This window comes from Chlorocebus sabaeus, chromosome 7, assembly GCF_047675955.1.
Source record: "Chlorocebus sabaeus isolate Y175 chromosome 7, mChlSab1.0.hap1, whole genome shotgun sequence".
Classification (NCBI taxonomy): Eukaryota; Metazoa; Chordata; class Mammalia; order Primates; family Cercopithecidae; genus Chlorocebus; species Chlorocebus sabaeus.
This window is the reverse complement of record NC_132910.1, coordinates 23,541,593-23,563,156: the sequence shown is the minus strand read 5'-3', so window position 1 is coordinate 23,563,156 and position 21,564 is coordinate 23,541,593. Positions and strand designations below refer to the sequence as shown.

Genomic DNA, 21,564 nt, shown 5'->3' with positions numbered 1-21,564 from the left:
GATGGCATTAAATTTAAATTATTGATCTACATATTTAAAATACAAGAACACTAAAATAAAGGAAGCATGAAGCAAAAGTTTCTTTTGGTTGATCAAGTAGTTTTCCATTGTTGTCAAGGGGGAATCATAAATTTAAAAAGCCATAATGAGATGGAATTAAATCATGAATTGTAATTTTTATTTTGTTCTGGGGATAATCAAAACTCACAGGACTTTGTCCGTCTGCTTTGATGTGGCCCATGAAGGATGAAACAGTTCTTTCTAGAATCAGTCTGCTTCACAGGATGATGTAAAATGATTTATGCCTGGTAACTCTGTGGATTCTTCTTGTTACAGCTTTTGAACAAATGTGATTTTTTTCCAACATTATTAGACCGAAGGTAATGTATTTATTAGTACAAAGCATACAACTATTGGCACAGTGCTGCACAGCAACCACTAATGGTCTCTTTAAATTTATCTTTATTTCTCCTTTATGAACCTTAATCAGATTCAGAAGAAATTTTGTCAATATCCTGAAATCTGTGTTCTTTCTTTTTAAATTGGCAGAGAACAATTGAGGAGAAATAATAACATGTAAACCACTTACTTGTAAAAGATAATTGAGATGTTGATGTACTCTATATATTTTGCCTCGTGCCAATAATACATATTATATCGATCTTGCAAATTTATTACCTAAGCCTATGCTCTGTTTTCTTTCCCTATCTCTCTATACACCCTCCCCCTTGTACAACTTTTGATATTTAATATAATTTCTTGGATATCTATAGTTTACCTCTTTCCACCATGCTTAAGATTAGATTTCAAGCAACTGTAGTGAAGGAGAAAAATTATTAATTTCATGAAACATGATTTTACTTATGCTAATATCTATTAATAATATTTTGGTCTATTGAGAGAGCACTTTATAAAATTACACTTATACCACGTCTCTGTGAAAAAGAAAATGAGTACAGAAATTCAAACACATGTTTATTTGTTCTTGGCACTAATTTCTGTTATGAAGACCAAACAATACACAGAAAACAAATTACTAGCTTTGGCAATAGATGTGTATAGACGATCATCATTTGTGAATCGCATGAATGTTTTCAACTCTTGACAATGAACTTTTCGTATTAACCTTTTGACTATTAACTTTTTGCTAGTTGTGTAACTTTGGCATGCTTCTTGGACTCTCTGTCCTGCTTCTGTCTCTTTATTGGCATATTGAGAAAAATAATAGGGATGTTGAGAGGATGAAGTGAGTAAATACAAGTCATCCATTATTTACAGTGCCATATACAGATGCACAAATAGAAAATTATATTTTAGCTCCCTATACCAAATTTTACTTTGTAAGTGATCTAAAATTTCAAAATTCCTATGGAGATGTTATTCTTATGTCATTCATTATGTCCCTGGGCTACTTTTTTCTAGTATCTGGAAGACAATCAGTACAGACTTATTTGGCCCACAAATGTGCCTAATAAGAAGGCTTTTGGAGTAATGCAACAGAGATTTTGATATGTTTCTTGTCCTCATAGAACTTATAACTATTAGAGGAGAAAAAATAAATACATGGGAAAATTAGAAGGAAAAAGAACCTAAACAATAAAAGTTATGCTATTATTAAGTCATATTATAGGCAGTATATCATAAATGCTATAACACTTTAGAAAATGGAGATGTGACCATAGTTATCCAAACATTAAATGATAAAATTATTAAATTGGAATTTAGGAGGGTAAGGCTTTAGTTTTAGTCATACTGCTAGTTGGCTTTGTGACCTTAGACAAATCATGTCTCTTTCTGGGACTTAGTTTTCATCATTATATAAACTTGAAAGATTCAACAAGTTTATTAGTTATGTAATTCATCAAGAAGTTAGGAGTTAAACTGCTTTTAGAGATTTCTTTTCCTATTTTTGCTGTTTTTTGTTCGCCTTGTTTGTGTTTTTTGAAGGACATGTGAAAATGTGAAGGGTTTCTATGTAGGAATGGCTACAGTATATTCACCAGACAGTAAGTAGTAAGTATGATTTTGAGAGTGTCAAAGGAATAACAAAGTGATGCATTTTATGTTTTAAAACAGTCAAGAAGACTTTTGTTCTTAAATCTATTTAAAAAGTGGATAATAGGCTAAGATTCTGTCTCAAATACAAATTATTCTAAAATAAATAGAGTATCAGAGAATGGAGCTATGAGAGAGAAAATTTTTTTTTAAACTTAATATATTAGTTGCATTTTAAGTAATTAGTATTGGTAAGAGATTTGAAGAGGTGAGAATAACACTTGTCCCCTTCCCTCTCCAACTTCATGACCAACTGAAAGATAGACATGGAAATCACACAGATGAAGAATGAAATAGTTTTATTAATAATGAGAACTGAATTGCACATATAATTGCATATACTTAAGTGTATAGTCACAAGGTTTTCATTATTCTAAATCAGGTTCTCAACTGAAGATACATTTGTGTCCATGTCAGTTCCCAGGGACATTTGGCCATGTCTGTAGACTTTTTTTTATTGTTACCACTGGTGGTTGGGGCGGGGGTGGAGGGGAATGCTACTGTTAATAGTGAGAGAGGCCTCGGATGCTGCTCGGCATCCTACGCGCAACAGACAGCCCTACACAGCATAGAATTTTTAATTATCTGGCCCAAAATGTCAACAGTGCTGAGATTTAGAAACCTTGTTCTAAATTAGTCTTATTCCCAACTCTCATCACTCTCCAACTGGATAATTTCAGGTTTTCCCTCTGGTGTCAGGTGGACAACTTTAGCCAAGACAGACAGAAGACTGAAGTCTTCCCTCTCCTCCATACCCACTGCCCTGTTGTAGCCTGTCAGACCCAAAATACTGACCTGAGCAGGCTCTTTCCTTTTCCTATAATTCATCATCAAATGAGAATGAGAAGTAGAAAGAGAAACCGACAATGATACCCTAATGAAGCTAACTCATGGAAATTCAAGACCAGGAACATTCAGTTTTTTTCTAACAATGTTCAAATAACTATCTCCTGTGCTGGCCATGCTTTATGATTTCTCATGGTCATCTAAAATTATACTCAGCAGGCTTGAGGCCTACGTAGACATAGAGACTTAGATGAAATGTCAGCTAGGGTCCTGGAGAGAAACTGTAGAAGAAAGCTAACAGCAAAAAAAGTTCTATTTTTTTTGCATTGAGTAGGATGAAAGGTATCCCTATGGTAGAGAAAAGATCTTACTCTCCTTTAAAATTATTTGTCAACTTTGCCTTGGTTGACTACTCAGCAGATGTGCTCTTCCCTTTACCTGGTTGTCAATTTCATTTCCATATCAGAACCCAGATGGTAGTTCCTGAATTAAGGGAATACTTTTAGGTCCAAGTAATTTGCTTCAGAGTATCATCTTAATTTAAACGGGGCTCCCTTTTAAAGAGAAGCTTATATTTGTTGTGTCATGCTTTTATTGAAAAGAGCTCATATATTAAGTGTTAAATGTATATTTAATGAAAGAAGAACAAATGAATATAAATAATGTAGAGGTAGATCACGAACAATCTTGGGAGGGAGTCAGAAATTTTGGACTCAAAACAAGAGGAAATAGATGGCAAATACAATGATATAATGGGAGCAGTGTTTAAGAAATAAATCATCAATTATTGTGTATCATATATTCTTTCCAACTATATTGCAAGATGGAAATTATTACAATTTTTCCAGAGGAAATGGAGACTTTTAAAATGTTAATAAAATTTAGCTAAATTTTAAAAAATTATTTACAGTTCATAAAACAGTCTCAAGTAATGATAAGGTTGTAAAGCTAATCATTAAAAAAAGACAGTGTTACTGGGAAGAGAAACTGGCTTAGAATGTTTAGGTTATTTTTAATTTTAACTCAATCATAATTTAAGCATAATGAGAACACTTAAAACACAGTATTTACTATTATATGTCAACAGTAATGTTAAATCTGTTTGGTTTATCTGCTGTTTTAAATTAGCCATGCAAGTTGTTCACCTTTTGGATACAAATATATTTAATCTATTTCAGGGCCGTATTTCCTAATGACAGTGATGACTGTGCGTGTGAATGAGGTAAAATTCTGTAGCTGTTGCCATGCAAATGTTTGGATACAGGAAAGGTAGCTCACTATGTTAACACTTTTCTCTGGAGGCTTGAGGGTCAAGTGAACAAGTTTGAGCAGGCCCTAGATGATTTCGATATAACTTCCCAAGAAAGGAAGGAGACCCTCTAACTCATCCCCACACCTTTGTGAAGCAGTAGAGAGAATAATCAGATAAGACGTCTTCCATCTGCTTTTGTTTAACCTCTTTCTATTTTGTAGATCTTGACATTTCACCAAGCTTCCTATATGAAGAAGAAACACATGGATATGAACCTATCCAATGTTTTAATGTTTCAAATAAGAGATTTGTCATATATGTTAAGCCTTTCTTAGGATTCCATATCATATCTTGTTATATTAAGAAATGTTTACAGTTTTACTATCTTGTAGCATGGTTGATTTGCTGGGAAAGTGGTTCTCAGCTGTGGGGCATGTCTCATGCTATAAATATTGATGCATCGTCTGCCATGTGCAAGGCCTATTTTAGGTATTGGGAATATTCCAATAAGCATGATAAAAAATTGTTGACCCTCTTGGAGCTTGCCTGAATCCTTCACCAAGCTTCAAGAGAGTAGAGTTTTTAAAGTTTTAATTTCCTGACATGGTCCATAATTATCCACCCAAACCTCAACAGGAGCAGTTCTCTAATAGGTTGATTGTTCCTTGAGTATAGTTACTGTATATTATTAAGCCTCGTAATTATATCAAAAAGTATCTGCCGTGTGGTAGACATGCAATAAAATTTTGATTGATTCAGCCTTTTAATAAATATTTTAATGCTATATACCAGGTATATGGTGGTTAACACAAAATAAGCTTATTTCCTGATCTCAGCGAGATTATAGACTGGTGGAGAAATCAAATAATTACATCATAGGTTACATAAGAACTATGCAAGGAACTGACAGTTTGCCGGGAAAGAGAATAAAGGAGCAAATGGGTGATAGAGGTTATACATAGACATTTTGATTAAGAAAACCTTCTTTCAGGAACTGATTATTAAATGAGACTTAATGTAAAAGATCCAGCCATTTAATAAGGGCATGTGTTTTAGTAACTTAAAGAAGGTAATCGTGGCTCAAGTTTAGTGTGTAGGAGTCATGCAGAGCTAGGAGAAGAAGACAAGCATCTTTCAAGTCATGGGAGGAGCTTGAATGCAGTATTAAGTACAAAATAAAAGCCTTTGAGGGTCGGTTCCTGCTTCTCTCGGTCTTGTAAGGAAAAATTGGAGAGGCCTACGGACAATGAAGACAGACCCAACTGGAAAGTGAGTATAAATGTCTAGACAAGAGAGGATGGTTTATTAGACAATGAGGATTGCAGTAATAATAGGTGGTTTACGGTAAAATCTGTAGGATTTGTTATTGAATCCATGGGCTGAGGGAAAGAGATGAATCTACCATAATTTATACTTTTTTTGGCTTGAACATTCTGTTTGTTAATGGTTCCATTTATGTGGATGAGTTGGTCGATGAAGACAATAGATTATGGAGAATTAAGGTTAGTGATGAAATCTTTGAAGGTACTTGAAATCATCTAGTTTTGCATCTAGATTCAAAATAAAGATTTAATGTTAACAGTGAAGGATAATACTACTAACATTTTAGTTCTTTGTGCCTGAAACTCTGATAAATACTTTACATAAATTATTTAATACTTTCCAACTCTAGGATGCGTTCGGCCTTAGTCCCAGTTTACAAATAAAGAGATTGAAGCTGAAAGAAGTTAGGTGATGTTCCCAGGGTCAGACAGCTAATATGGCAGAGTCAGGACCTGAGCCCAGATCTATATCTGCCTTCTGAGCCTGAAGCTCTTCCTCCCCAAACTTCACTGCCTCTCATTACAAAGTTGAGTCATTTTATATATCTCTTGCTAGATAAAACTCTGATTCCTTTATCTGTTTCTGTGTCTTGTCATACAACTCAAGTCTTTGAAATGAGGATTCAGTTAGTTACCTGATTGAATCAAACCAGCTAGCAATCTTGTTTAAGATTCTAACAGGATGATGAGGCAGATTTTTGTGGTTAAAAGGGTAGGTTGTTTTCTTTCAATGTGCCAGATATTTTCCATCAGCAACACTCTGCTGTCTGTGACAGGTCAGAGGTATCTTTTTTTATTTGCTAAGATCTATGAAATGGTCTTCTGGGTCTAATGTGCCTATTAACATTTTTAGAGTCCTGTAAATAATAGAATTTATGCCTTAATCTCAGGATTTATTAAATGATAAGAAAGCAGTTCATTTAAAAGAGTGCCTCCCAGTACAAAGAAACAGTCTTGGACTTCTAAGAAATTATAAATTATTGAGTGAATTCATCAATTTCTTTGTATATTGAAATTAGCTATTTACGATGGACAGTGAACCAGCATAAATGTGTTATCTGAACAGGGCAAGCTTCCCTAACCAATATTTGTGAAGAAAATATAAACTCCACAGAAGTACCCTGGCCCTTAAAAAGTATTAATGGACTTATTCAAGAGTTAGCAGCAAATATATGTGGTTACTGGTTACTTAACGATGGTTATATAAATACACTACTTTTGATTTTTTAACTTTTTCTGAAAACATTGAATGTGAGTGCAATGCAGATTTACCTGGAAAGTATACATATTCATGCAACCTTAGCATATCATGTAGCAGTTTTCTGTTCTGAGTCATTATCAATAATCCATTTCTTACATTTGAATTCAAATCAGTCCTCTAGGCATTAATTCACCTAGCACATATAACCTACCATAGGCAAGGTCCTATTAAATTATTGGGAGACAAAAATTAATAAAACATAGCTCCTTTCTACAAGGAGCTAATTGTAGCAGGTAAAATTAACCAATCAACAAATGATAATACAATGTGATAGAGCTCTATAAAATACATTAATCTTCAAGAGATTCAGTTGCAAAGTACTATCTAAACATGAATTGAAAAAGAGAGGATATGGTTTGGCAAATAATGCCAGTGGCCATTGAAATCTTCATAAGAGGACATGTCATTTGAGTTGGACTTTTCCAACTCAGTTGGCATTTTCCTGCTAGAAAAAGGGGAGAGAGGTTCTTGGAAGATGGGGAACAGCTTGTAATAAGATACTGAAAGTATTAGTTCATGGAGTCTTTGGAGCCACTCTAGATTGTCTGCATGGTAAAATTAAAACCTATTTAGGGGAGATAGCAGATGAGGAGACTGGAAAGAGAAGCTGGGGCTAACTTTAGAAAATAATAAGTGCCATACTAAGTAGTTTGAATTTCATCTTGTCAAAGAAGAGTCATAACGGGTTTTTAAGAAGATTAGTGACTTGATCAGTCTGTGTTTTAGAAAGAGATGCATTATTAGAATTATTTGGAGGAGAGAGACTCTGTTAGACACTATGCTATGAACACAGTTCATAGTTCTAAGTTCATAGTGTCTATCTAGGTCCATACTCCTTGTTATGTACACTATACTTCCCTCCCTCAACAGACTGTCTTAATTTCCCCGATGTGGATTGAACATGCCAGATCACAGAGACAGATTGCAGCAAGCACAGGTCGATTCAGCCGCCTTTTATAAAAACATACTCACTTTCCCAGGAATATCCTGAATCTATCACTCTAGAAGTAAGTCCCCACATCACATGCTACCTTAACATAACACAACATCTGCACAGTATTGCTGATTAAGAGGTCCCTTAGATTTTTACTGAAACATCTCAGTTTCCTCTTCCTTTCCCCCATTTGCTTTTGCAGCCTCAAATTCCCTTCCTGAAATTCACACATCCTTGTTTCTTAGGTTACAGATACCAGACTGACCTTATCCTTCCTTACTTTGTTCCAGCCTTTATATTTTCCCAGGTTGTAAAACACAGAAAAAGTTTATAGCGTCCTGTGCTAACCCATCTTTCTCAATCTTGAGGAAAGGTAAACAATTCTACCTGGGCTTTTGGTATGTGTCCATTGTTAAAAGGACACAAGAGTCTGTAGGGCCTCACAGCTGACTGCCTATTCTTGGGCTTTCCAAAGCTCCTTTGATACTTAAATGAAGTAAAACATAATTCACATAAAAGGAAAGACTCACGTTTATTGAAAACAACCATCGACCCTTACAATCTTCCTTTCTGGAGAGCTACTAAAATGTTCCCAAATCACCTACATACAAAATATTTACAAATGTTTTAACCAGTTATTGCAACAGTCTGCATGAGCTGGATGGTTACTAAGCTGCTAGGTGTGGAGTTGGACAGGTTTGAGAGGTGTCTGCAGTACTTGGTAGTAGAATGACTCTAATACTTGAAGAAGAAGAAGGAACCAAGGATGATTTAGTCTGTAATTGGGATAAAATATTTAGAAGAGAAGAACAGGTTTTAGAGACAAGATGGGTGTGCTATCAGGTAACCAGGTATACTTCTAAATAGACAGTCCTGTTACTAGAGTTGACCAGATGGCCCTCATGCATGAAAGAGATGAATCACTGTTAGATATATAAAAGTTTGGGGCCAGGCATGGTGGCTCATGCCTGCAATCCCAGCACTTTGGGAGGCCAAGGTGGGCGGATTACCTGAGGTCAGGAGTTCGAGACCAACCTGGCCAACATGGTGAAATCCCATCGCTACCAAAAATACAAAAATTAACCAGGTGTGGTGATGTGCACCTGTAATCCTAGCTACTTGGGAGGCTGGGGCAGGAGAATTGCTCGAACCCAGGAGGCAGAGGTTGCAGTGAGCCGAGATGATGCCATTGTACTCCAACCTGGGCAAAAAGAGTGAAATTCCATCTCAAAAGAAACAAACAAACAAAGCAAAACAAAACAAAAAAAGTTTTGAATTTATCAGCCTATAGGTATTGGTTGAAGAAACAGCAGTGAAGAGAATATTGCAGGGGAAACAGGTATCAAGAGAACAGTCAAAAAACAAACAAACAAACCTTGAGCAACACTGACATGTAAAGGTTAGGCAAAGAAAGTAGAGCTAATCATGCTAAAGAAACAGAATAGTGTCATTGAAGAATATCATGGTAAACAATACCACATCCCACAGAACATTGTAGATAGGTTTTTTTTTTCTTTCTTTTTTTTTTTTTTTTCATGAAAGAAAGTTGAGAATGTTACTATCCCTAGGAAGGAAGCAATTAAACAAGGGGCATGGAGGGGATTTTTGGAGTGACTGTCTAGAGACTCAGTGCTTCCACCATGACAAAACAGCAACAACAACAACAAAACACAACATAGAGCAAGGTATTTGCGAAAAGAGAACAGGCACTGATATCATATAGACTTGAGAGCTTTGCTAATCATTTGAGGAAAACACTGCATGTCCTCTCTGGGTCTCAGTCTCTTTATAAAGTAGCAGTGAGAATGTCTGTCCTCTATAGGATTCTGAGCTCTCTAATATATGTTGAGCTTTTGCACTTGCTCTTCCTTTTGCCTAGATTGTTTTTTCCCTAAACAGTCACACAATTATTCCTTCCTGTCCATGGTTCTCCCTTTCCTGACTACCCAATCCCAAATAGTAACCAATCTTCACCTCCTCTTGTCCCCCTCTATCTTGTCACTCATATATTTGTTTTCTTCATGACACCTATTCCCATTTCAAATGACATTGCCCGCATGTCTTTTTGCATTCATTTTTTTCATGCCTATAGGGCTGTTTTACCCAATAGAATATATGCTTCATAAGAGCAGAGAGTCAAAGGTATTGACTATTCCATTCTCCACCCCTAGAACATTTGGGCACATAGCAACTGTTCAATAAATATTTGATAAGAGTATCAATAAACAGTAGTTATTATTAATATGAGTTTGGAGATGAGGGAAGAGTTGGCAGATTGGAAGACACCTCTGTATTCTGAGGAAAAGGAATATTGAGTATGGGGCTGAGAATCCAACCAGGTATGAATTTGGAACTTTTACCTACATAAGAGATAGTTGTGGACAGAGTAGTATTTTTCTCAGTCCATTTCAGAATTCTTTTATATCTAGCCAGAATCATTTAGGCTATCTTGTCAGTACTTGTTTACTTTCAGTTAACCAAAAGTCTCTTTTAAAAAAACTTTTGTATATATGTGGTGTTTATTTGCTTCTATATGAATAATAGCAATAATTATAGCTATTTTTTTTTGTACTTGCAAGGGCCAAACATCAAGTACTGAACATATATGAACTCATTTATTCCTTTCAACAATCCTATGAGGATAATACTGTAATTATCCCAGTTTACAGGTGAGGAAACTGAGGCACAGAGACAAATAACATGCCCAGCATCACACAACTAAGATCGAATCCAGGCAGTCTAACGCAGAGCTCATGCTCTCCACTGCTAAGCTATCCAGCCTCTCAAGACCTAATCCACCCATCTGAACAAAAAATGAGTATTGCTTTGTTGAAGCCAGACAAAGCTGTTCATCAGCTAGTCAGACAAAGCAGGTCAGATTGTCCTGCCAGCGAAATGTCCTGGGAGAATCTGTCCTGTCCAGGAACAAACCTGGAAGGAATTTTCATTTCAAGGAAAGGAATACTTGATTTGATTTTACCTTTTCCTCCCTCACATCATTGACAAACTCTTCCAACATCAGGTCATCTGAACATTGAATTAATGTTCTGTTCACCCCTTCTTTCAGGTAATTTAATAAAGACTCTAGGCTCAACCCTGAACACCTCACAGAAAATCTACCCATGGTCTAATAGGTTGGCTCACATGGTGAAAAGATACTCAGTTTTTTTTGTAGATGTACTGTGGTTTGCATTATGCAGTGTCAAATACATCATTTAGAATGTTTATGCTTACTGCTTTTCTTGCAATCCAAAACACTGGTTGTACATTTCACCCTTGATTTCTTGTTTAATTTTTCTTCTCTAGATCCTCTTTATTTCTTCTCAATATTTTGTGGAATACTCTCATACTGATCATCAATAAATCCTGTTTATATTAAATTTAAACTCTGACTCCTCATTTGCTTAAAATTTACATAAGGAAGATTATGAAAAGAAGCTACAAATTTTACATTCTCCTTTTCAATATGTTTCCACCCTATATTCTTAAACTCAAAGGTTGAGAATCACTATTGATGATTTTAAAACCACATCCTATGCATAATGACAGTACTGTGGCCTGCAGGTCTGTGGAAGTACAGCAAAATGGGTATAGCTATGACTCTGAAGTCAGACTGCTCATTTTTATCCCTTGCTTGTGTACTAATTGTGTGATCTCAAGCAAATTACTTAACTTCTCTGGGCAATGAGAACGTCTGTCCGCTATAGGATTCTGAGCTCTCTAATATATGTTGAGCTTTTGCACTTGTAAAATGGAGTAAATATCTTTAAAGTTATTTCCAGGATTACTTGAATTAGTATAGGTAAAGTGTTTAATGCAGTGTCTGGAAGCTGATAAGCTCTCTGTATTATTAGCTGTTCTTTTCGCTGATTTTGCTTTTACTTCAGAAAAGTTACTTTACTTTTCACCAAAAGTTGTAAAATTGCTTTCTTAATAAATAAGAAATTATTTAGAATTATTAAGAATATCCTAATAAGAATTTAGCCTATCTTGACAGATTCAAATTGCTAATTTAGTATATCCTTTTAGTTATTTATCTATATTATTTGAGTGTTAAAAACAGCCAGATCATGATAATTTCCTTATGCCTCTTATGTAATTTTGCAATCAGATGACATTAAAAAAAAGTCTAAATAATGATTTTTTCCAATATTTTTCTTTGCTCTTAAGAGTCAAATGAGTAAGCATTTAAAACGTAGCATTTTTCTCAGGTTATAATGTTTTACGATTCTTATTTAATTTCAAGGAGATTGTTTCATTTATGTGTAAATACAGGAAAACACTGACATACTGACTGGTATGTAAGCACATTCAGGTGTATGAAGCAGCTTGTCCTTTGCCCCTCTGAAGCATGCATACTGCCATCTGCTGGAAATAGCTTTTAAATGATTTTTCCCAATTATTTTCTTGATAGTTTAAACTAAGTATTTCAATGAGATTGAGATTTAAATAATTTCAAATAGAAGAATCTTGAGGTCCCTTTCAGTAAAAACTATGATTAAGGCAATTGTTTTTCTTGAACTTTTCAGGTAGATTATGAAAATACACTCACAATTTTTTTTTTAACTTTGTGCATGGATGGGGGATAGTTGCTCAAGTACTTTGTATTTTGCTGAGTATAGTTATATGGCATCTTGCTTGTTTTGAGCAACAACACTGTGAAACAGACAAAGCAAGTAAAATTAGAGTTTGTCAACAAGAAAAGCAAGACTCAGGTTAAATGACCAACCAGAGATCACTCAGTTTATCCACGGCCAAGCTGGGAACAGAACCCAGGATTTTGAATATCTAATAATATGGTGCTATATTATTTCTCCAACTCTTATCATACTCCATGTATTTCAGAATATAAAAACAGTACATCTCAGGAATTGATAGGGCCTGGCAAGATGAAAAGCAGTCAAATTATTAAGTATATTTTAGAAGTGAATAATATGGAGGAACTTTTTTAAACCTTGAAAATCAAAATAATAAGATACAGTGCTTTGTACAGTATAGACAGCTGGTTATTTGTCACATTGAAAGAATACTTTGTGCTATGTAAAAATACGATTCCATTGTATTTGATTATTTCTACCTGTGATAATTTATGCATATTGTGTGAATCTCAAAATGCATGCTGACTCAGAACATTCTTAGACTGATTTTGGTTTCTACTGGGTCACCCTGTTTTCTAGTTAGCCTGGCATAATAGTGACTTTTGTTAAGTAATACTTTTATTTTGGTGAATGGTAAATCTGAATTTTAAAAATGCTCCTTTATTCATTTTATAATATCATATTTGCTATTGAGATTAATAATTTTGTCCATTGTACTTTCTTGACAGTGTGTTAGTTTATAATTCACTAAGTACAAATGAATTTACTAATTTAGGATGACTATATGTACATTTTATACTAACTCAAATATCACAAGCTCTTTGTCATTATTCACATCTTTCCTTCATTTTATTATTCTAAGACTTTCTGATGTAGGAGCTTCCTATAGCATTGATGTATTACATATGTTACAGTGTAGCTGTCACTGTTATGTGCATTGGCTTAAGTGCCTCCTACCCTTTCTTACTTCTCCTTCTCCAGAAATTAATTCACTCTTTCTGTCTCCTTTTCTTTAGTTTTGTTTTATTGTTATCTAGTTTTGTTTATTTACTAACATTGTTCAACCTTATTTTAACATCAAGTGCATTTTACATTTCAACTTCATTAAACTAAGTACATGGTATAACGTGTTGTGCAAAGCCGTGTTTCTAATTTGAAACAGCTGCCTTACAAGAAGCCTCTTGGGATAGACATGAGTCTCTGAATGAATGTGTTGGTGACAGGCCTGGCTGTTGACTTTTAACTTTTATTGCAACTATAAAGTTAGGAATATGTTATCAGATAATGAATCCAGAAGAGGAGGGGTGGAAGAGTTGATTCACTTTTCAATTAGGCAGCATGAAGTGTGGCATAAGATAAGAGAATCAGCCCATGACTAAAAAGCACATAAGAAACAATAGCTTTGGTCTAACATTCACTTTTTCTTTATATTAAGCTGAAATTTACCCCTTTAATAATGTGAATGGTTTTAAGTTTTATTTTCTATAGATATAGAAAATAGCCTTCCATATGAAGGCTATTAATTCTTCTATGTTTTTCTTTTCCACTTCTCATATTCTAATATCCTTAAAAACCCCTTCCTCCCTCTCACTCTTAAAATTTTTGAGCAATTTGTTTACATGAGTTAAGTCTCTTAATTCTCACCCTAACGCTATGAGATATTATTTTTATTATGTCCACTTTATTGAGGCTCAGAATAATAAAGGTCTCACAAGCAGTGAGGGGTTGAACCAGGATTTGTCTGAGACTATTAATGTGGGGCATTCAGGCTTTTAACCATTATGTCTCCCCAACTCTTCTTTATAAGACACATTTTCTGGCCTCCTTGCTGTTAGCTCTTCTCATGAAATATTCATGTTTTGTCAAGCACCTCTGTCATAAAACAGCCCAGAAAAGTGCACTCAATACTTCAGGTTTTCTGTAGCCTAGAGTGGGACAACTTGGGCATGAGCTATCTGCCTGCACACTTACACAATCCAAGTGTGTATTGCAGATTCTTTTCCACAGCTTGGCTTATCTTGTGCAGGTATTAAATTGAGTCTTACCATTCTATGTATGTATGTGTGTGTGTGCACGTGCATGTGTATATATGTATAAATGTATGTGTGTATATATTCATGCATTTTTCCACTTAAAAGGACTTTACATCCTTTCTTTTTAAGTTATACTTTGTTATCTCTAGCATATTCTAGCTTAGCCAGATTTTTTACTTCCACCTTTGCTGTTCTTTTCTTGTTTGTGACTCCTACAAATTCAATAAGTATGCTTTCAGTCTACATTCAAGACCCTGATTTTTTTAAGGTTTTCTGTGCAGTCACGTTGGATTCTTGAAACAATTCAGTTGAATCTTCCTGGTCTGTGTGGCAAATCAAAATACTATGATTTGTGAGTTTCTTGTTTTAGAGCATTCTTCAGTCATTCTTGAGTTATATTTATTTTTAAAGCCACTCTCTATGAGATTATGCCTATGTTTTCTGTGCAGGTTTTAGATTTCTGTGCCTACTGTTCAAATCTCCCGGATCTGAAGCTTAGTTGCAGTTAGTTTTTCATCCCTCTTTTAGTGTTTTTAACAAGTGGCGAGTTGTTGTTTTTGGAAACAGCCAAGAACCTTGCATTCTAGTCTGATAACTCCACCTTTCTCCTTCCTGCTAACATTTGCCATGTTGCTAAGTATTTTTTATTTGCACTAATTTTGCGCTAGCTTAATGAGAAAATACAGTTACAGTTCACTTCAGATTCATATCTGCCAATAACTCACTGTGTGGTTTGCATGTCAGTTAATTTCTACAGGCTTTATTTTCCTCATCTGTATGAAACAGAGTTGGACCTACGACCTCTGAGGTTGCACTTTTTCCAACATCTATGATTTTACAGTATACCGAGTCACTTTTAGAAATTTCAGTGAGCTGAGATCACACCACGGCACTCCAGCCTGGGCAACAGAGCAAGACTCCATCTCAGAAAAAAAAAAAAAAAGAAAAGAAATTTCAGCCTAATTTTTCAAAATTAAACAAAAAGCAGTGACTCAGAGTTGCATCCAGGGCTGACATTCATCTGATAGGTACTCGTAGAGTCTCCTTAGTAACTTAAATATTGGAGGATTTCTGTGTTGTAGCACTTTCAAGCAATCGTTGCCTCAGCTGCCCCACTTGCTAGCTGGCTCTCAGATACACGACCACAGCTCCTGCACACAGACCCCATAGCCATTGGATCTCTCAACCAGACGTAGCACCCCTAGTTGTCACAGAGGCACCCCAGTAGGCAAATGCTTGCTGTTTTCCTTTACTGTGGTTGCGGGCAACTCACAGGCTAGCAAATGATTTGCCAAAGTCACCTTCCTGTGGTTGCTTTTGGCTAATGTTATATTTGGATTACATCACACGTAGACTCCTTCTAACACCGCACTAGTATAACAAGACCCTTTTGAGCATATCCTGTACGTTCATATTACTGTGGAGTTTACAGAATTAGCAATTTACATATCCAAAGGTTGTTCCAAAGCTAAAAGTAAATGACTACATTTCAGGGTTCAGCTATTAAACTCAATTTAAAAATAGCAATTTACTTACCTATTTGTGGACATTACACAGCTTATATGTACATCTCATGAAATCTTCAGTGTTTTCTTTCTTTTAGCAATTATCTTTTTTTGTTTCTAGGTGAATGAAATTTACCATGATGAGTCCCTCGGAGTGCATATAAATGTGGTCCTGGTGCGCATGATAATGCTGGGATATGCAAAGGTAAAATGTCTTAAAAAATGAATTGTAAACATTAGGGACTAGGTTAGCAAATAGAAGACTAAATTGTTCAAGCTACGTCTGACTTAAGGCATAGATATATTCCACATAAACCCCTAGTTGCTTGAAATTGAGGAGAAGAAACTGCCACGTGAGTGGAGACTTCCAAATTTGAGCAGATGATGAATGATTTTTGTGCGGCTTCCATTTGCTTATTTATTTCTGTCTAAAGATGTAGGTAACTACCCTGACTTTAGGTGTGACTTATGAATGGAAAGAATGGATACTGTTATGAGGACAGAGAATTTCCTTAGCCTAATGTTGTCATCGAGTGTGTGTTTCATTTATTCATTAGAAGCAATTATATTGAATGCCTACTAAGTGGCAGATATTTTCTAGGTGCTTGGAATGTACAATGAAGAAAAAAGACAAAGATCTTTGTCTTCTCTTGATTCACTGAAAACAATGTTTTATATACATATATCTTTCCACTTAAGAAGAGTGAGGTGCACAGTGAATGCTTTTCATTTAAAAGAGCTTTAATTTTTTCAAAAGCAAAAGTTGGATAAAAACGCACATAGTAGGCATTTTATGTAATATAATTGATTTTAGCTCCTTTAAGGAGGAAACATACGGGAAACAACTAGCTTAACAACTTTCTTGATTTTTAAAATTACACATCTCTCTCTCATAATTAATCCTCCTGATTATGAAATACTAATGAAGTTGTACATTTAGGAAATAGGAAAAATCCATGTGTTTGCATTTCATTAAATAGTTAACATCCACGTATCATTTTATAATGATAGAGTGTCATCGACCTTTATCACATAAGCCTGACCTACTTTATATTGCCAACAAGGAATGTGAGTTAACTCCAGCTGGAAATAACAGCCTCCAATTGGTTGTTAAAGCATTTGTTTGGAAAAGCACGTGATCAGTATATAAAAAAAGGCAGCTGATTTTATTAAGAATGTAAACACTGGTAATAACATTTGCTGAACTGTAACAAAATTCAGCCTGTCAGTCAAATAGGGACTAACTTTTGGTTCCAAGTTCAAATTTCATTTCATCAGAACTACTCTGAGAAGTGTGGCTAGTGGGTTCTTGAAGGTTGGGCCCTTTTCCTCCTGAACTTTAACTCCTGACCTTAATGTGATGGTAGCAACATTCAACGACCTTATTTCCTTATATCAGAACTGGAAGAGTCCACCCCTCTTCAGTAGCGTAAAAAATGGGAGTTTTTCTTTTTGTTTTTTAGTGTAAAGTTAATGTAATTTGATGGTTCTCCATAGACTAAGATTTCACCAGCCTTGCCAACTCATGGAAGAATTCATATTCTCCCCAAATGTTGATTAATGCTGGATCATAAAAAATAAACAAAAATCTTAATTAATATTTTATACATTCACGTCTCTGGAAAAACATGCCAGAATCTTTCTCAATATTTTTGTTCTTACTTCTATGAAACTCAAATCTAAGCTGAACCAGGAATTATTTAGACTACTAAAATTATTACCTAAATGATTAATATTAAGTTGCCTCACAATAGCAAATCTCAGTATCAAACATTCCCATACTTTGGGAGGCCAAGGCAGGCAGATCATTTGAAGTTAAGAGTTTCAGATCAGCCTCACCAGCATGGTGAAACTCCGTCTCTACTAAAAATACACACATACACACAAAAAAAAAAGAATAGCAGGGATGGTGTTGGGCGCCTGTAATCCCAGCTACTTAGGAGGCTAAGGCACGAGAATTGCTTAAACCCGAGAGGCAGAGGTTGCAGTGAGTCCAGATCGTGCCACTGCACTTCAGCCTGAGTGAGAGAGTGAGATTCTGTCTCAAACAAAACAAAACCATTCTCATAAATGGTATCACTTGACTTTCCCACAGGTAAAATTGTGAGATTCTCTCTCAAACGTAACAAAATCATTCTCATAAATGGCATTATTTGACTTTCACACAGGTAAAATAATTATTAAAATACCCTTCATGGGCATTTACAATTCATAAATCACAGTGAATATCAAAATAAGCCCTAAATAGTATTGGATCATTGTTTAAATACTTTAATCTCAAATTCAACTTCAGAGAAAATTATCAAACGAAGCCTTTGGGAAATTGTCATGTGTGTCTTTAACATATTGTTTTCTCTTAGTCCATCAGCCTCATAGAAAGGGGAAACCCATCCAGAAGCTTGGAGAATGTGTGTCGCTGGGCGTCCCAGCAACAAAGATCTGATCTTAACCACTCTGAACACCATGACCATGCAATTTTTTTAACCAGGCAAGACTTTGGACCTGCTGGAATGCAAGGTATTGCCATCAATATGTAGAAGAAATACTTAAGGTCATGACTTTTAAAAAGCAATCCTAAATCAGGCGGTCTGTTCAAATGTTCAGCTCTCCACCACCACTTTCCACCACACTCCGGCCAAGCATACATTTTCTTTCTGATGCTTCCAGTGACTTCTGTGGAGTTCTCAATGCTAAAAGCCACTTAAATACCATCATAAATTATACTTGCTTTTAAAATAGTGATTGTGCATTTGGGGCATGGAGGGGATGCTGTAAAATGCAGTGTGATTTCCACTAACTGTTTGGAATGAAAAAAGAGATGCCATGAGAAATGACTGCTGCCAAAGAGCTTTCTTCCAAAGTCAGCTTACATTTATCTAATAAATTCTGATGTGGACTTTGGAAGAAGCAGACTGATGATTTTCTTTTCAACATTGATGGAATTTCTGGCTTCCTTCATCAGTACCACGATGTGAAGGACCATTTACTAAAACAGAAAGACAGGGCTTAGCTGGTGGGCAGAAGAGAATGGTAACCCCGGGCCATTCCTTCCCTTAGGAAAGGAGAAAATGCAGACACAGTGAATCTTTTTAGAGACCGTTACCTGTGGCTTTCCCAAGAGAATGTGACACAATGCTAGTAGGAAAATAAAGCTGCCCCTGTTTCCTGAAAGGCTCTTACTTTTTTTCACCTAGGCAAAGGTCCAGTTGTAATTCTTAATGAGTCTTCTCATAAAATGAAAATAAAAGTAATTGTTATTCTCTACAGGATATGCTCCAGTCACCGGCATGTGTCATCCAGTGAGAAGCTGTACCCTGAATCATGAGGATGGTTTTTCATCTGCTTTTGTAGTAGCCCATGAAACAGGCCATGTGTAAGTCACTGCTGACAGCTATAAAGCCAAAAAAAGATCTTTTCTTTCCTGCTTCTCCCAGTATTGTTTCCTCTTTGGGCAGAATGCATGCCAGCATGCAATTCTTGTCTTTTGCCAAGTGTGAAGAACTGCAAACAGAGAAGAGGTCATGCACTGAAACTAAATGAGTGACTGGCTTGCAGAGGCACTCCTGTGGTTTTCAGAGCTATAGAGTAAGAAAGGCATTTCTGTCAGGTTGCTGTCAATTTCTGTTTCTATGACTTCTTCAAGAAAGCCAAGCTGACTTAAAAATACGTTATTTCCCAGGGCTTATTTTCAAAACCAAAATTAAGTGAAGGCAGTAGCCCCTGATTCTTACCACTGAGGTCTTTTTGTGTTCTAGGTTGGGAATGGAGCATGATGGACAAGGCAACAGGTGTGGTGATGAGACTGCTATGGGAAGTGTCATGGCTCCCTTGGTACAAGCCGCATTCCATCGTTACCACTGGTCCCGATGCAGTGGTCAAGAATTGAAAAGATATATCCAGTATGTCCCCTGCTGCGTGTCATGAGAGTATTTATTTTATAGCCTACAGACATAAAACTGACTCTTAGGACTTGATCATAGCAAAATTCCCAGTAAATGAAAACTATTATTGATAATAAACATTTTCTTATGACTTAGAACATTCGGCACAATTTTATCATGGAGTCATAATACTTGAAGCCATAAGTCTACAATATAAGTAAATTTTTAACTGTAATGTAATTTTCCTTTAGTAAGTTGTTATAGAATCTTTGATTAATGGTCAAACTTGAGGTTGGGGGAGGACGGTCATGTGGTTCCTGCATATGATACCAGCTGTGCTCTACAGTATAGGTGTCAGGATGTGCCCTACCACACCATGTGGTGGTTTAATTAGTGACTCAAATAATCATGGCTCTACTACACTCCTAAGTCATGCTTGGTTTACTTTCCTGGCGTGAATACAGGTAAAGAGTCTTTTTCTAAATGGAACCGAAACCAAAACCTTAAATATATGTTTTTGCAAAATTGCTGTATGATCTGTGATGAAATTCTAAAGTATATAAGCAAAGACTACTTTTTTTTTTAAATCAGGACCTGATTTTTTTAAATGAACATTTAACTACATGCAATGTTTTTCTTCCTACAGTTCCTATGACTGTCTCCTTGATGACCCTTTTGATCATGATTGGCCTAAACTCCCAGAACTTCCTGGAATCAATTACTCTATGGATGAGCAATGTCGTTTTGACTTTGGTGTTGGCTATAAAATGTGCACTGCGGTATGTTGCTCCCAGTTGATGCAGATGTTGCATCTCGAAATCTGTTTGTGTAGCTCCTGCTTGGTGAGATTTGCAGACTCACTGGTGCAAGTATAATAATATCTAGCAATTATTTTGTGTTCATTGTGTTGCTATGTGCTACAGCTACAGGCTTTAAATGTATTGTCTTATTTAATTCTCATGACAGACTAGAAGAGAGCTGATGTACTTTTATTTTATAGAAGATAAAACCAAGACTTAGAGATTAAGCAACTTGCTTAAGGCACACAACTGGTAAACAGGGGAACTGAACTTTGAAACCAAGGCTGCCAGGCTCGAATCTTCACGTTCTTTTCATCCCCTGGTTTTTGTGACTTTCAGAGAAGATGAGTGTTAAGCCTTAGATTTATTGCTTTTCTTTAGCTTGATGGCAGAATTCCATATATGTGTGACCATAGGGAAGGATTGTGCTGGTATAGTCTAATAAAAGAATCATATGGCATAGCATGAGGGTCAGGACCTTGGATCAGGTCCTGGATCTGATACTTTCTTTTTTATTTTTTGAGACAGACTCGCTCTGTCACCCACGCTGGAGTGCAGTGGCACGATCTCGGCTCACTGCAACCTCCGCCTCCCGAGTTCAAGCAATTCTCCTGCCTCAGCCTCCCGAGTAGCTGGGATTACAGGCATTCTCCACCACTCCCAGCTAACTTTTTTGTATTTTTAGTAGAGGCAGGGCTTTACCATATTGGCCAGGCTGATCTCAAACTCCTGACTTTGTGACCCACCCACCTCGGCCTCCCAAAGTGCTGGGATTACAGGCGTGAGCCACTATACCCAGCTGACGCTTTTTAAATGTATAACCTTGGGCACCGTATTTAATCTCTCTGGCCTACTTTCCTCATGTGTAATATGTGGAGAATGATAGTATTTATCTGATAAGATTGGTGTGAGGATTAAATCTGATTAAAGTGCTTAGCACAAGAGAGGCACATATATATGTTCAGTGGAATTCATTAAAACCAGTCTTCCCTGTAACTATTCACATTAGCGTTATGTTTCATTAAATTTCCATATTGGTCTTTAGTAGTTCATTAACAAAAAAAAAAAAGGACTTTTTCTATGTTGGAGCAAGCTTTGCATGTTAGAGCAAGGAATGTAAGTATTTCATGGGGCTAG

The 21,564-nt window shown here is 36.0% G+C and overlaps 1 protein-coding gene across 1 annotated transcript in view; it reads left to right on the top strand.

The window, feature by feature from the left end:
* ADAMTS3 (ADAM metallopeptidase with thrombospondin type 1 motif 3) overlaps nucleotides 1-21,564 on the top strand; it is a 288,194-nt gene that overhangs the window by 230,409 nt on the left and 36,221 nt on the right. The window contains exons 6-10 of the mRNA XM_007998846.3: nucleotides 15,868-15,951; nucleotides 18,107-18,263; nucleotides 19,014-19,119; nucleotides 19,502-19,645; nucleotides 20,274-20,406. Of these exons, the coding sequence (XP_007997037.3) occupies nucleotides 15,868-15,951; nucleotides 18,107-18,263; nucleotides 19,014-19,119; nucleotides 19,502-19,645; nucleotides 20,274-20,406 (624 nt within the window). The remainder of the gene's footprint in view (nucleotides 1-15,867; nucleotides 15,952-18,106; nucleotides 18,264-19,013; nucleotides 19,120-19,501; nucleotides 19,646-20,273; nucleotides 20,407-21,564) is intronic.